Source organism: Bos grunniens, chromosome X (genome assembly GCF_055505025.1).
Source record: "Bos grunniens cultivar Pamir isolate PY7600 chromosome X, Bosgru_T2T1.0, whole genome shotgun sequence".
Classification (NCBI taxonomy): domain Eukaryota; kingdom Metazoa; phylum Chordata; class Mammalia; order Artiodactyla; family Bovidae; genus Bos; species Bos grunniens.
Genome location: NC_141194.1, coordinates 5,243,056 through 5,256,455, shown reverse-complemented (window position 1 = coordinate 5,256,455; position 13,400 = coordinate 5,243,056). Strand labels below are relative to the sequence as shown.

Genomic DNA, 13,400 nt, shown 5'->3' with positions numbered 1-13,400 from the left:
AGGGCCGACCCTAGCCATCCGGAGACGGTACGAGCCCAGAATGTCGTCTCCCTTACCCGCGCGAGAGGAAACACCAGGGTGAAGCGGGCCGAGCGCGCGCCGCCATGTTAGGTTCGGCATTTTCAACGGAGCAGGCGGGGCCGAGTGGACGCCGGCGTCAGCGCGATGACGTCGTAGACCGGGCGCCTGCCTTCTACCTGCGGAACCTTCCTGGGCGGGCCCAGGGCGCGCGTAGTCCCGCCCTGATCGGCGGGGCCAAGTTGAATGACGGCCTAGCCCCGCCTTCCGGTTCCGGTTGAGGGCGGGAGAATGCTGCTCTGCGCCGAAGTGTCTCAGACCTGCGTTGGTAGAGGGGGACCGGGAGCGGGGAGCGGGGGGCGGAGGGCGGAGGGTGGAGGGCGGAGGGCGGGCCGCACGTTCTGGCCAGCCCATGTGTCTCCAGGGGCGAGCGGGTCTGGGTAGGAGGAGTCCTTATTCCCGCCGCACCCAGACCTCGAGGGTGGGAGGCTGGGCACTGGGCTTGCGACTGCTGGGCCGGCTCCTTGGAGGCTGAGCACCCAAACGCTTCTCCCCGGTCCATCCTTAAGAAATTAAACCCAAACCGGGGCTCGGCTTCAGTGACTGAACGCGCAAGGCCTGGCTCCAAGCATCAGGGCCTTCAGATCAGTTCAGTCGCTCAGTCGTGTCTGACTCTTTGTGGCCCCATGGACTGCAGCACGCCAGGCCTCTCTGTCCATCACCAACTCCCGGGGCTGGCTCAAACTCATGTCCATGAGTCGGTGATGTCATCCAACTATCTCATCCTCCGTCGTTCCCTTCTCCTCCCGCCTTCAATCTTTCCCAGCATCAGGGACTTTTCAAATGAGTCAGTTCTTTGCATCAGGTGGCCAAAGGATTGGAGTTTCAGCTTCAACATCAGTCCTTCCAATGAACACCCAGGACTGATCTCCTTTAGGATGGACTGGTGGGATCTCCTTGCAGTCCAAGGGACTCTCTAGAGTCTTCTCCAACACCACAGTTCAAAAACATCAATTGTTGGCATCAGGTGGCCAAAGCATTGGAGTTTCAGCTTAAGCATCAGTCCTTCCAATGAATATTCAGGACTGATTTCTTTTAGGATGGATCAGGTCCTTGAGTTCCTAAATTCCAAGCCCAGGCCAAATACCTAATCTGAAGGTACCGAAATCCGGTGTGATGCCCCTTTCCCCTTCGGAGTGAAGAGCATTGCAAAGGTGAATGTTTTATACACATGGTGAAATCGTGCCCCCAGAGGTTTGGGGGGGGGGAATTTTACAGTTAAATTTGTTGCGAATATCAGATGGTGCAGGTGACGTTTCTTTGGGCCTTCAATTGCACTTGGCAGTCGCAGTCTCAGTTTGTCTTGAGAAACTTCCCTATGAAATACATTAAATTGTTGAATAATTCAGTATTGCATTATGGAATAATTGTGAGCATCCATTTAAAAACAAAAGCAGGACAAAAACAAAGGAATGCTCACAAGGGAAACGGGTAGGGAGCCAAGCTGTCTAATTTAAATTTATTGATGCCACTTGGCAAAGAGCAAATGTGTCTTTAATTTGGAGTTTGCTACAGTCTGTAGTGATGTTACTAATGTTACCAATCACCCAGACCCCCAAATGTTTCAAAAGGTTAAGAAAAAAGGCCAAATGCCTTGCCAGTTGAAATTAATCCATTTGCTTTTTGCTAAGTAATTAGAAAGTAGGCTGCATAGTCTATGTACTGAACAGATATAAACTGATGTTAATTTTTTTAATTAATATGATTATATTGGGTCAGGGTGAGTGAGGGAAAAGAAAATGTTTCCTTGAAAGATTTGGATGTTCAGTTAGACTTTGATTGAAAATATGCTTAGACCAGAAAATTATATGTAGACACATATACCAGAGAAGGCAATGGCACCCCACTCCAGTATTCTTGCCTGGAAAGTCCCATGGACGGAGGAGCCTGGTGGGCTACAGTCCATGGGGTCACTCAAGTCGGACACGACTGAGCGACTTCACTTTCACTTTTCACTTTCATGCATTGGAGAAGAAAATGGCAACCCACTCCAGTGTTCTTGCCTGGAGAATCCCAGGGACCGGGGACCCTGGTGGGCTGTGGTCTGTGGGGTCGCACAGAGTCGGTCACGACTGAAGCAACTTAACAGCAGCAGTAGCAGACACATATACATACTCTTTGCAACCCCTATATGGAGTTCTCCAGGCCAGAATACTGCAGTGGGTAGCCTTTCCCTTCTCCAGGAGATCCTCTCAACCCAGGAATCAAACCCAGGTCTCCTGCATTGCAGACGGATTCTTTACCAGCTGAGCCACAAGGGAAGCCCAAGAATACTGGAGTGAGCAGCCTATCCCTTCTCCAGGGGATCTTCCCAACCCAGGAATCGAACCGGGGTTTAGCCCACATTGAAGGTGGATTCTTTACCAACTGAGCTATCTGTGAAGCCCATATGCATATATTTGTGTGTGTGTGTGTATATATATATATATATATATATATAATTAAACATACATAGTTGTATTTATCTCATCACTTCTAAGAAATGATGACTAGCATCCATGTGGAACAAACTATACCACCTTACAGGCATTTCCTGGGTTCTGTTTCCCCACTTTCGCAGCTAGAATGAAGCACATCAACTTGTCCTTTGCAGCGTGTGGGTTTCTGGGCATTTACCACTTGGGGGCAGCATCGGCACTCTGCAACCACGGCAGAAAGCTGCTGAAGGATGTCAAGGCCTGTGCAGGGGCTTCTGCGGGATCCTTGGTTGCTTCGGTTCTCCTGACAGCGCCGCAGAAAATAGAGGTAATTAAGTAGTAACTAGGCTGTGTTGCTCATCAGTAAATTAAGAACAAACAGGGAAGATGATTGTTTATTAAGTTAACTGCATAGAAGTCATCCTTTGCCTGGGAAACAGAAAAGGTTAAGATTTCTTTTAAAGCGTCACCCTTAAAGAGCTGTGCTCTCCATTTGGAAAAGAAGATTATTCGGGGGGTGACAATGAGACAAGGAAACAAAATGCCTTATTTTGCTCATGAGTATTTCTTTAGTCTTAAGATTCCAGCTTTGTTTCTTTCCAGCAAAGGTTTATTTCTCCGTTAACTGATCTTGAGAACACAGGGCCTGTCCTCAAGGCCTGGAATATGTAGCTGATGAAGTCTTAGCTTGCTTCTACTTACAGACAGGCCTGTAAAGTAAAACATGACCCTGTAATTTAAATGGGATGATAATGGAATGTAATTAATGGCTTTTTCATTCCCATAGTAAGAAGCCCTGAATTTGAAGTAGTTTATCTAGAAGTAAGAATAATAAGCTTTCATTAAGTTTTTCCATTTAATGTAGTCTGTATTTTTAAGCCCTCCGTGGTGGCTCAGTAGTAAACCTGCCTGCCATGCAGAAGACTCGGGTTCAATCCCTGGGTCCAGAAGATCCCCTGGAGAAAGAAATGGCAACCCACTCGAGTATTCTTGTCTGGAGAATCCCATGGACAGAAGAGCATGGCGGGCTGCAGTCCATGGGGTCGAAAAAGACTTAGACACAGCTTAGCGACCAAACAACAGCAACGACGGTGTTTTTTAAGATTTGTTTTCTGCTTCTAGACAGTCGACTAAAGGACAACAGCAGCAGTGTTTTTAAAATCAATTTTCTGCTTCTAGACGGTCGTGATGCTCTCTCTGACTTTGAGAACTGGCCTCAGTGGGTGGAAAATACTCTGTTTGTTAATTACATGCATTCTCTTAACCACTTGGCATAGTCATCATATAATGATTAACACTTCCGTGCCCAGGGATGAATTCAAGTTCACACTTAAGTGTTCAGAAGCAAAACATTTTAAACACAAGAGACTTTCTTGGGAAGGGGCGCCCTGGTGGAGAGCAGGAGGGTGAGGGAACCCAGGAGGACTACTCTGCCACGTGGCTCGAAGTCTGGGGTTTTAGGGTGAGGGGATTAGTCTCCGGGTTGTCTCTGGGCCATCAGTCTGAGTCACGGCCCTTCCTGTTTGTTTGCTCAGCCAAGGTGGATGCCTGCAAGAAGGATTCTGGGAGGTGGAAGGACGCGTGGTGTCCTCCCTTTGACCTTTCCGGAACTCCTCCTCCGTGCTGGCTTGCTGGTTACACGCTCCTCCGGGAACCTCCTGTCGTAAAATAACTCACGTAAACAGTTACTATCGGGCCGAGTTAGGATGGGCGGTTTCCGCCAGTGTCTCCCCTCACACAGGGGCTCTGTGTATCTCGTGAATCCCAGTGCCGAGCCCAAAGTCTGGTGTCAGTAACTTGCTGGATGGATGAACTAAAAAAGTCAAGGATGGGTCTGGGTTCAAATCCTGGCTATGACACTCATTCTTAATGACATGGTAGGAAAGATGCTTAACCATACAAACTTCAGTTTTCCTATCTGTCCTGTGTGGTGATTATATCCACCTTGCATTCTTTTTTTTTTAACCTTTACTTATTTTTAATTGAAGGATAATTACAATATTGTGTTGGTTTCTGCCATACATCCGCGTGGATCAGATAGGTATACATATATCCCCTTCTTTTTAAAACTCACTCCTACGTCCCATCCCAAATTCTATTTTTCTTATTTCTTTTTAGTGAAGTATAGCTGATTTAAAGTTGTTATTCATATCTGTTGGGCAATAAATGACTTAGTTATACACACACATATATATATACATTAATTTTTAATATTCTTTTCTATTATGGTTTCTCATAGGATATTTTTTTCTCTTGGAGTATAGTGGCTTTCCAGGCTTCCGTGGTGGCTCAGATGGTAAAGAATCCACCTGCCATGCGGGAGACCTGGGTGTGATCCCTGGGTCGGGAAGATCCCCTGGAGGAGGGCATGGCAACCCACTCCAGTATTCTTGCCTGGAGAATCCCACACACTGAGGAGCCTGGCGGGCTACAGTCCACAGGGTTGCAAAGAGTCAGACATTACTGGGCGACTAAGCACAATACACAGTTGCTTTCCAATGTTCTGTTAGTTTTTGCTTTACAACATGAATGAGTTATAAGTATAACATATCCCCTCCCTCTTGAACCCCCTCCCAGCTCCCTCCCCATCCCACCCCTCTAGGTTGTCACAGAGCCCCAGTTGGAGTTCCCTGAGTCACACAGCAAATTCCCACTGGCTGTCTGTTTTACTTATGTTAAGCCACCTTGCAATCTTACATGAGCACGTGCCAATAGAGGATCCAGCATTGGCTTGCCTGTGAGACCGCACTTAGGGAGCAGGGGGGCTTTTGTTGAACACCTTTGCCCCAGCCTAACCTCCAGAGACTGTGATCTGCTCTTTGCGGACGACAGTCATCACGACTCCTTTCTCTGTTGTCGGCGTTGGTGTTAATTGGCAGCGCTGTTGCAGAGCTGCAACTGAAACGTTTCTGAGGCCACAGAATTGTCGTGCGAGAGGAGTTGCCTTAGAGAGGTCTGTAGGAAGAAAGTGCTCAGTTAGCATTGGAATCCAGCCTTCAAGGGTTTTCCAAAGGTGATAAAAAAAATAAATAAATAAGATTGTAATTGGGAGAACACATAGCTTGCCTGGGGACCAGGAGTGGAGGGTGAGGATCAGGCCCAGAAGGGCTTCTAGCCTGTGAAGCACCCGACACCTGGGGTTAGCTTTGTAGGGTCCAGGTGTTGCGTTTGGCAGGCTTCCCTGGTGGCTCAGATGGTAAACAATTTGCCTGCAATGCAGGGTTCAATCCCTGGGTTGGGAAGATCCCCTGAAGGAGGGCATGGCTACCCACTCCAGTATTCGTGCCTGGAGAATCCCATGGACAGAGGAGCCTGGTGGGCTACGGTCCATGGAGTCACAAAGAGTCAGACAGGACTGAGCAACTGTCACTTATATAATTACCTTGTGTGGTGGGCACAGAGGTCTGGAACCAGAATGACTTTTCTTCTGACAAAACATAGGCTCACCTATTAATTTTCTCTTTCAGGAATGCAACAAGTTTACCTATGATTTTGCTGAAGAAATCCGAAGGCAGTCTTTTGGGGCACTAACACCTGGCTATGATTTCATGGCCCGGTTGAGGTACGTATATATATATATATATATATATATATCAGATCGGATCAGATCAGTTGCTCAGTCGTGTCCGACTCTGTGATCCCATGAACCACAGCATACCAGGCCTCCCTGTCCATCACCACCTCCCGGAGCTTGCTCAAACTCATGTCCGTTGAGTTGGTGATGCCATCCAACCATCTCCTCTATTGTCCCCTTCTCCTCCTGCCTTCAATCTTTCCCAGCATCAGGGTCTTTTCCAATGAGTCAGTTCTTTGCATCAGGTGGCCAAAGAATTGGAGTTTCAGCTTTAGCATCAGTCCTTCCAATGAATATTCAGGAGTGATTTCCTTTAGGATGGACTGGTTGGATCTCCTTGCAGTCCAAAGGACTCTCAAGAGTCTTCTCCAACACCACAGTTCAACACCACCAAAGCATCAATTATTTGGTCCTCAGCTTTCTTTATAGTCCAGCTCTCATATGCAAACATGACTACTGGAAAGAAAAACCATAGCTTTGACTAAACAGACCTTTGTTGGCAAAGTAATATCTCTGCATTTTAATATGCTGTCTAGATTGGTCATAGCTTTTCTTCCAAGGAGCAAGTGTCTTTTAATTTCATGGCTGCAGTCACCATCTGCAGTGATTTTGGGGCCTGCAAAAATAAAGTTTGTGACTATTTCCTCATGTATTTGCCAGGAAGTGTTGGGACCGGATGTCATGATCTTAGTTTTCTGAATGTAGAGTTTTAAGCCAACTTTTTAACTCTCCTCTTTCACTTTCATCAAGAGGCTCTTTAGTTCTTCACTTTCTGCCATAAGGGTCGAATCATCTGCATATCTGAGGTTATTGATATTTTTCCCAGCAATCTTGATTCCAGGTGAGAATATATATATTCCCACGTGGCACAGTGGCAAAGAATCCATCTGCCAATGCTGGACACACAGGAGACTCGTGTGGGTTCGATTCAGAAAGATTCCCCTGGAGAAGGGCATGGCAACCCACTCCAGTATTCATGCCTGGGGAATCCCATGGACAGAGGAGCCTGGCGGGCTGCAGTGCATGAGGTCCCAAAGAGTCGGACATGACTGAGTAGCAGAGCGTGTATATAGTAACGTTTCACCGCAGAGCCTGCGTAACCGGGATGCTGTGGATGAGCTGTAGCGAGCTCAGGCAGCATTGTCAGCAGAGCGTGTATATAGTACGTTTCACCGCAGAGCCTGCGTAACCGGGCTGCTGTGGATGAACCGTAGCAAGCTCAGTCAGCATTGTCACTCCTCAGATGTTCACGAGGTGGCCAGTCATCAAAGGGGAAGCGTGCAGTGGACAGTCAGGCTGCTCAAGATGGCAGTTCTCTTGCTCTCTGTACATCCCCTGTCCGGACCTGTCCTGGCTACCCAGGCACACAGTCTCGTCTCCTCGCTTGTCTCTGCCCCGCGATCCTCCTCATCTTTAGGCCAGAGGGGCTCCACCTGCCAGTTTCATGAAGCGGAATGGCTGTCCTCCACGATGGTCGTTAACCTGCAAACTTATGAGCTGGTCCCTGCTGTAAACAAGGAGCCTACCTAACCCCAATGCCCCGTATAAACGGTGACCTCCTCCTCCCACCACTCTTGGCTGCCTTGTCCTGTCCACGACACACGGGCGAGGCATTGCTCCACCGCTTTTATATCTTTTTGGATTTGGACGTGTGAGATTCTGCAGCTGCTAAGCCTCTGGTGTTCCTGTCACTGTCTGGACTATCTCATGGATTTCGGGTGGGGGCAGCTAGAAGGCTCTCAGGCCTGAGGGGGTGCAGTCCTGCAGGCCACTCCCTTTCTCTCCTCCAGGAGCGGAGTGGAGTCGATTCTCCCCACCAACGCACACGAGCTGGCCCATGGCCGCCTGCACGTCTCCATCACCAACACCAGGACCAGGCGGAACTGCCTGGTGTCCAGCTTTCCCTCCAGGGAGGACCTCGTCAAGGTAAAGGTGGCCGCGCCCCACAGTGCAGGGAGCCAGCCAGCCCGGTGTGCGTGTTGAGCACAGTGAGCGTGCAGGGTCTTTAAGTCAGCGGTCCCCAGCGTTCCGGGCACCAGGGATGGCTTCATGGAACACTTTTTTCTTTTTCTTTTTTTCCCTTAAAGACTTTATTTTGTATTGAGGTATAGCTAATTAATAAACAACGTTGGGATAGTTGCAGGTGGACGGAAAGGGACTCAGCCACACATACACACGCATCCTTTCTCCCCCAAACTCCCCTCCATCCAGGCTGCCACGTGACACTGAGTAGAGTTCCCTGTGCTGTCCAGCAGGTCCTTGTTGCTTCTCCATGTTAAATACAGCAGTGTGTCCATGTCCACCCCAAACTCCCTGACTATCCCTTCCCCGATCCTTCCCCTTGGGAACCATAAGGTGATTACAGAGTACTGAGCAGAGTTCCCTGTGTGGTCCAGCAGGTCCTTGTGGGTTCTCCATGGTAAATACAGCCGTGTGTCCATGTCCATCCCAGACTCTGCAACTCCATCCCCCATCCTTCACCCCCACCGCCTTAGCCAACCGTAAGTTTGTCCTCTGTAAGTCTGTGCATCTCCTTCTGTTCTGTAGGTTCATCCGTATCACTGAGGACAGTTTTTCCGTGGACTGGGGAAACGTGCAGGAGGATGTTTCGGGGATGATTCAAGCACATCACATTTATTGCCCACTTTATTTCTATTATTATTGCATCAGTTCTGCCTCAGGTTCTCAGGCATTAGACCCCGGAGGTTGTGAACCCCTGCTCTAAATCCAGCTTTGCATCTCGGGCCTCATAGATAATGGGTGCTCCATCAGTCCTGCGTCTCATGGATGGATCTCAGTGTTCCTGAGGCCACAACACAGCAGGCGGCTCCCAGAGGCCTGTGGACGAGCCCGGTGTCTTGTCTCGTGATGTTCAGTGTGGCCACATTTACTCTGTGGGTGAACTTGAGTACCAATAACTGTTCTTTACACTGTTGTAGGTTAATGCTCTGCAGTTCACGTAAGACTTTGTGCGTGGACTACCGTATTCAGTCCTTCCACACGCCTTCTGTAAATCAGGCAGGACAGGCAAGATTAACGCCTCTTCTGTTGCTTTCTTAACAGAAGAAAGGGGCAGAAAGATTTTATGTGGCACGCCCCAGGCTGTACCGATTGCCAGTGGGAATCCGGGTCTCTTAACCTTTTCAACCGAATGCTCCCTTTCGTTTCTTCTGTTTGGCATTGACGCCTTTCTGTCCACACACACATGGAAGCTGGTTGAGAATTCCTGATTTCTGGGAGCTATTTCAGCTGACTTGCAAATAGCAATGCATTGGTAAGGGGGTACATGAAATATTTTAAATTGTCAAGGACACACTAGGGCTTCCCTAGTAACTCAGACGGCTCAGTTGGTAAAGAATCCACCTGCCATGCAGGAGACCTGGGTTCAATCCCTAGGTTGAGAAAACCCCCTGGAGAAGGAAATGGCAACCCTCTCTAGTGTTCTTGCCTGGAGGATCCCATGGACAGAGGAGCCTGGCAGGCTACAATCCATGGGTTTGCAGAGTCGGAACGACTGAGCGACTAATGTGCAAGGATGCACGGCTCTTAGAAATGCCAGCCAAGTTTTATTTTCCTTCTGTGGGTGTTGTGGGGCTTCCCTCACGGTACAGATGGTAAAGAATCTGCCTGCAATGCGGGAGACTTGGCTTTGATCCCTGGGTCAGGTAGATCCCCTCAAGAAGGGCATGGCTACCCACTCCAGTATTCTCCAGTGGAGAGTCCCCACGGGCAGAAGACCCTGGTGGGCTGCAGTCCATGGGGTCTCCAAACAGTCGGACACGACTGGGGGACTCACACTTTATCTTTCTGTGGGAAACATAGCAAGCCTCGGGTGATAGAGAACATGTGTGTGCAGACAGCAGCAGGTGATGGATTGAGCGTGAGAGCTAAAAGTTTCACCTGAATTAATGATAAATGCATTGTTGTTTTCTTTTAACTATCGAATCTCCCTGTTTGAATTTTACATTTGAATGATATGATTTGAAATACCTAATGAAGTGTTGAGCTGACAAGTGAAATTACTCTGCGATTTAAGAGATTATAATATCTTCACTCCATGTACCAATTATTCTTGTCTCACTCATACACTGATATTCAATCTCTCTTAAGAAAATATTTTTCTATAATGTAATTGTTAAGCTTGTGTAGACTTAAAGACTAGAAAGAGGGAAGCCGATAAATCCATGCCTGAGTTGTCACAGATCGTCAACACCAACACAGAGACATCAGGCTGGCAGTGGGTCAGAACACCTCTTCTTGTACAAGATTGTGAACAAAGGACTGTCATCTCATCATAAAACAGGAGGGGAGGGACTTCCCTGGTGGCCCAGCAGTTAAGACTCCATGTTTCCACTGCAGCGGGCGCCATCCCTGGGTGGGGGACTGAAGTACCACATGCTGTGCTGTGGGGCCACCAATATACATATATATATACACACCCACACACATACCTGTGTGTGTATATATGTATATATAAGGAATTCTGCTCATAGTTTCTACCTTTATATTGAGTCTGTGCCTGGCTACTCTATCTACACAACCCTTGATATTTTCTACCAGTTCAGTTAGGTTCAGTTGCCCAGTCGTGTCTGACTCTCCATGACCCCATGGACTGCAGCACGCCAGGCCTCCCTGTCCATCACCAACTCCCGGAGCTCACTCAGACTCATTGCATCAAGTCAGTGATGCCATCCAACCATCTCATCCTCTGTTGTCCCCTTCTCCTACCTTCAGTCTTTCCCAGCATCAGGGTCTTTTCCAGTGAGTCAGCTCTTCACATCAGGTGGCCAAAGGATTGGAGTTTCAGCTTCAGCATCAGTCCTTCCAATGAACACCCAGGACTGATCTCCTTTAGGATGGACTGGTTGGATCTCCTTGCAGTCCAAGGGACTCTCAAGAGTCTTCTGCAACACCACAGTTCAAAAGCATCAATACTTTGGCTCTCAGCTTGCTTTATGGTCCAACTCTCACATCCATACATGACCACTGGAAAAACCATAGCCTTGATTAGATGGACATTTGTTGGCAAAGTAATGTCTCTGCTTTTTAATACGCTGTCTAGGTTGGTCATGACTTTCCTTCCAAGGAATAAGCATGTTTTAATTTCGTGGCTGCAATCACCATCTGCAGTGATTTTGCACCCCCCCCCCCGCAAAAAATAAAGTCTGTCACTGTTTTCATTGTTTCCTCATCTATTTGCCATGAAGTGATGGGACCAGATGCCATGATCTTCATTTTCTGAATGTTGAGCTTTAAGCGAACTCTTTCACTCTCCTCTTTCACTTTCATCAAGAGGCTTTTGAGTTCCTCTTCACTTTCTGCCATAAGGGTGGTGTCATCTGCATATCTGCGGTTATTGATATTTTTCCCGGCAATCTTGATTCCAGCTTGTGTTTCTTCCAGTCCAGCATTTCTCATGATGTACTCTGCATATAAGTTAAATAAACAGGGTGACAACATACAGCCTTGACGAACTCCTTTTCCTATTTGGAACCAGTCTGTTGTTCCATGTCCAGTTCTCACTGTTGCTTCCTGACCTGCACACAGCTTTCTCAGGAGGCAGGTCGGGTGGTTTGGATATTTTCTGTATCCCACCATGACTCACTGACCGCTGTTCAGCACACATTTGTTACTGCTCTGTCTAACTTAGTTTTTGTCTGTCTTCCCTCACTAGAGTGTAAGCCCCACGGAGCGTCAGGGACTGCTGTCTTCTGTCCCCTACTGAGTCCCCAGCCCTCACACTATGCCAGCTCCATCAATTTGTGTTCCATGAATGAATATGAATTAATAAATCAATGAACTGAGGTGGCACCTACTAAAAGCACGAAGAAGCTGCATCCTTCACGTTGAGTGATCTGGACAAAATAAAGGACCTGGTTTAGAGGCCCCACAGCGGCCCAGGTGTCTAACATCCTGCTTGGTCGCCACACTCCCACTCCACCAGTGCTCGATAAAATCACCCTCTTAATTCCTTTCGTGTGGGGGTGTGACTAACGTTTCCCCCACCCCCGCCACTAAAATGTGCACACTGTACTCCCCAGGACCTGCGAACCAGGCATCTCACTTGGCAGACGGGATCGTGTAGACAGGATGAACGTGACGATCTCAGTGGGGAGGGGGAGATGGTGCTGGGCTAGGTGGGCGGACCCCAGCTAAGCCTGAGTGCGTTTAGAAATAAGAGACGCTTGCAGACTCTGAGATGCAGGAGACTTTGCATAACGAGGTCACAGAGGGTGTGCACCTCTTGGAGCAGCCAGTGACGCTGAGGGACCACAGTCCTACAGCTGCTGGAACCGCGCACTTTACCGAGATCTACATGAGCAGGAAATCCGGTCTCCCCCGGAGCCCCCGGGAAGGAAGGCCCTGCCATCACCTTAATTCTTTGTCTCAGGTGGATCCAGCCCATTTTGGGTCCCGATCTCCGTACCCTAGGATCGTCCGTTTGTCTTGTTTTTAGACTCTCGGTTTGCAGTACATTGTTAAAGCAGCAGTACACTTGCCAGGAAAATCCCACGGACAGAGGAGCCTGGTGGGCTGCAGGCCATGGGGTCGCTGAGTGTCGGACACGACTGAGCAACTTCACTTTCACTTTTCAGTTCCATGCATTGGAGAAGGAAATGGCACCCCACTCCAGTGTTCTTGCCTGGAGAATCCCAGGGATGGGGGAGCCTGGTGGGTTGCCGTCTATGGGGTCGCAAAGAGTCGGACACGACTGAAGTGACTTAGCAGCAGCACTGAACCATGGTGGTGGTTTAGTCGCTCAGTCGTGTCCCACTCTCTGCGACCCCACGGACTGTAGCCCGCCAGACTCCTCTGTCCGTGCGACTTCCCAAGGCAAGATGCTGGAGTGGGTTTGCCATTTCCTTCTCCAGGATAGTGAACTGTGGCAGCACGTAAACAGGATTTTTTTTTTTTTTTTTTCTGATTTGCTTTGTTTTGGATAATAATTGCTCAGAGAACTAGTGTAATTACTTGAGTTCATTGAACAGAAGAGAAACAGTTGACACAACTGCGTAATACCTTGTAAGGAAAATAATAGAATAATTAACATGTATCCTAGGTTATACGAGACACATTTTAAGAGTTGAGTAGAATGGTCTAATATTTTGCAGAAACTAAAAACAGGTGGCTAGTTCCTTGACAGCAGATGGTGGCAATAATAATGCATGAAATAGACGCCTGGAATACGCATGAGCACGTAGTTCAAAGAGCAAGATTGGTCAAGCGTACAGGAGGGAAGAAGAAAAAAGCATGACGACGGGAAAATAAACCCTCCCCCTGTGGGTGGTGACGTGCTGTGTTCTGATGAATGAGGCAAGTGGGAACCACTG

The 13,400-nt window shown here is 48.3% G+C and overlaps 2 protein-coding genes across 74 annotated transcripts in view; one reads left to right on the top strand and one right to left on the bottom strand.

Moving 5' to 3' along the window:
* LOC147339722 (uncharacterized) overlaps positions 1-192 on the bottom strand; it is a 496,256-nt gene extending 496,064 nt beyond the window's left edge. For all 24 annotated transcript variants that reach the window (XR_015158987.1, XR_015158985.1, XR_015158988.1 and 21 more), the window contains exon 1: positions 57-192. The gene's annotated coding sequence lies outside the window, so the exon portion shown is untranslated. The remainder of the gene's footprint in view (positions 1-56) is intronic.
* PNPLA4 (patatin like domain 4, phospholipase and triacylglycerol lipase) overlaps positions 1-13,400 on the top strand; it is a 93,067-nt gene that overhangs the window by 630 nt on the left and 79,037 nt on the right. For 7 of the 50 annotated variants that reach the window (XR_015158984.1, XM_086387835.1, XM_086387836.1 and 4 more), the window contains exons 1-5: positions 230-342; positions 2,309-2,429; positions 2,639-2,823; positions 5,963-6,057; positions 7,860-7,995. Coding sequence is in view for 49 of the 50 variants with exons in the window: in XM_086387835.1 (XP_086243961.1) it covers positions 310-342; positions 2,309-2,429; positions 2,639-2,823; positions 5,963-6,057; positions 7,860-7,995 (570 nt within the window). In the remaining variant the exon portion in view is untranslated. Of the gene's footprint in view, positions 1-206; positions 347-397; positions 1,233-2,308; positions 2,430-2,638; positions 2,824-5,962; positions 6,058-7,859; positions 7,996-8,616; positions 11,533-13,400 lie in introns of those variants that run through there. The other 43 variants (XM_086387869.1, XM_086387871.1, XM_086387840.1 and 40 more) reach the window with 26 other exon arrangements.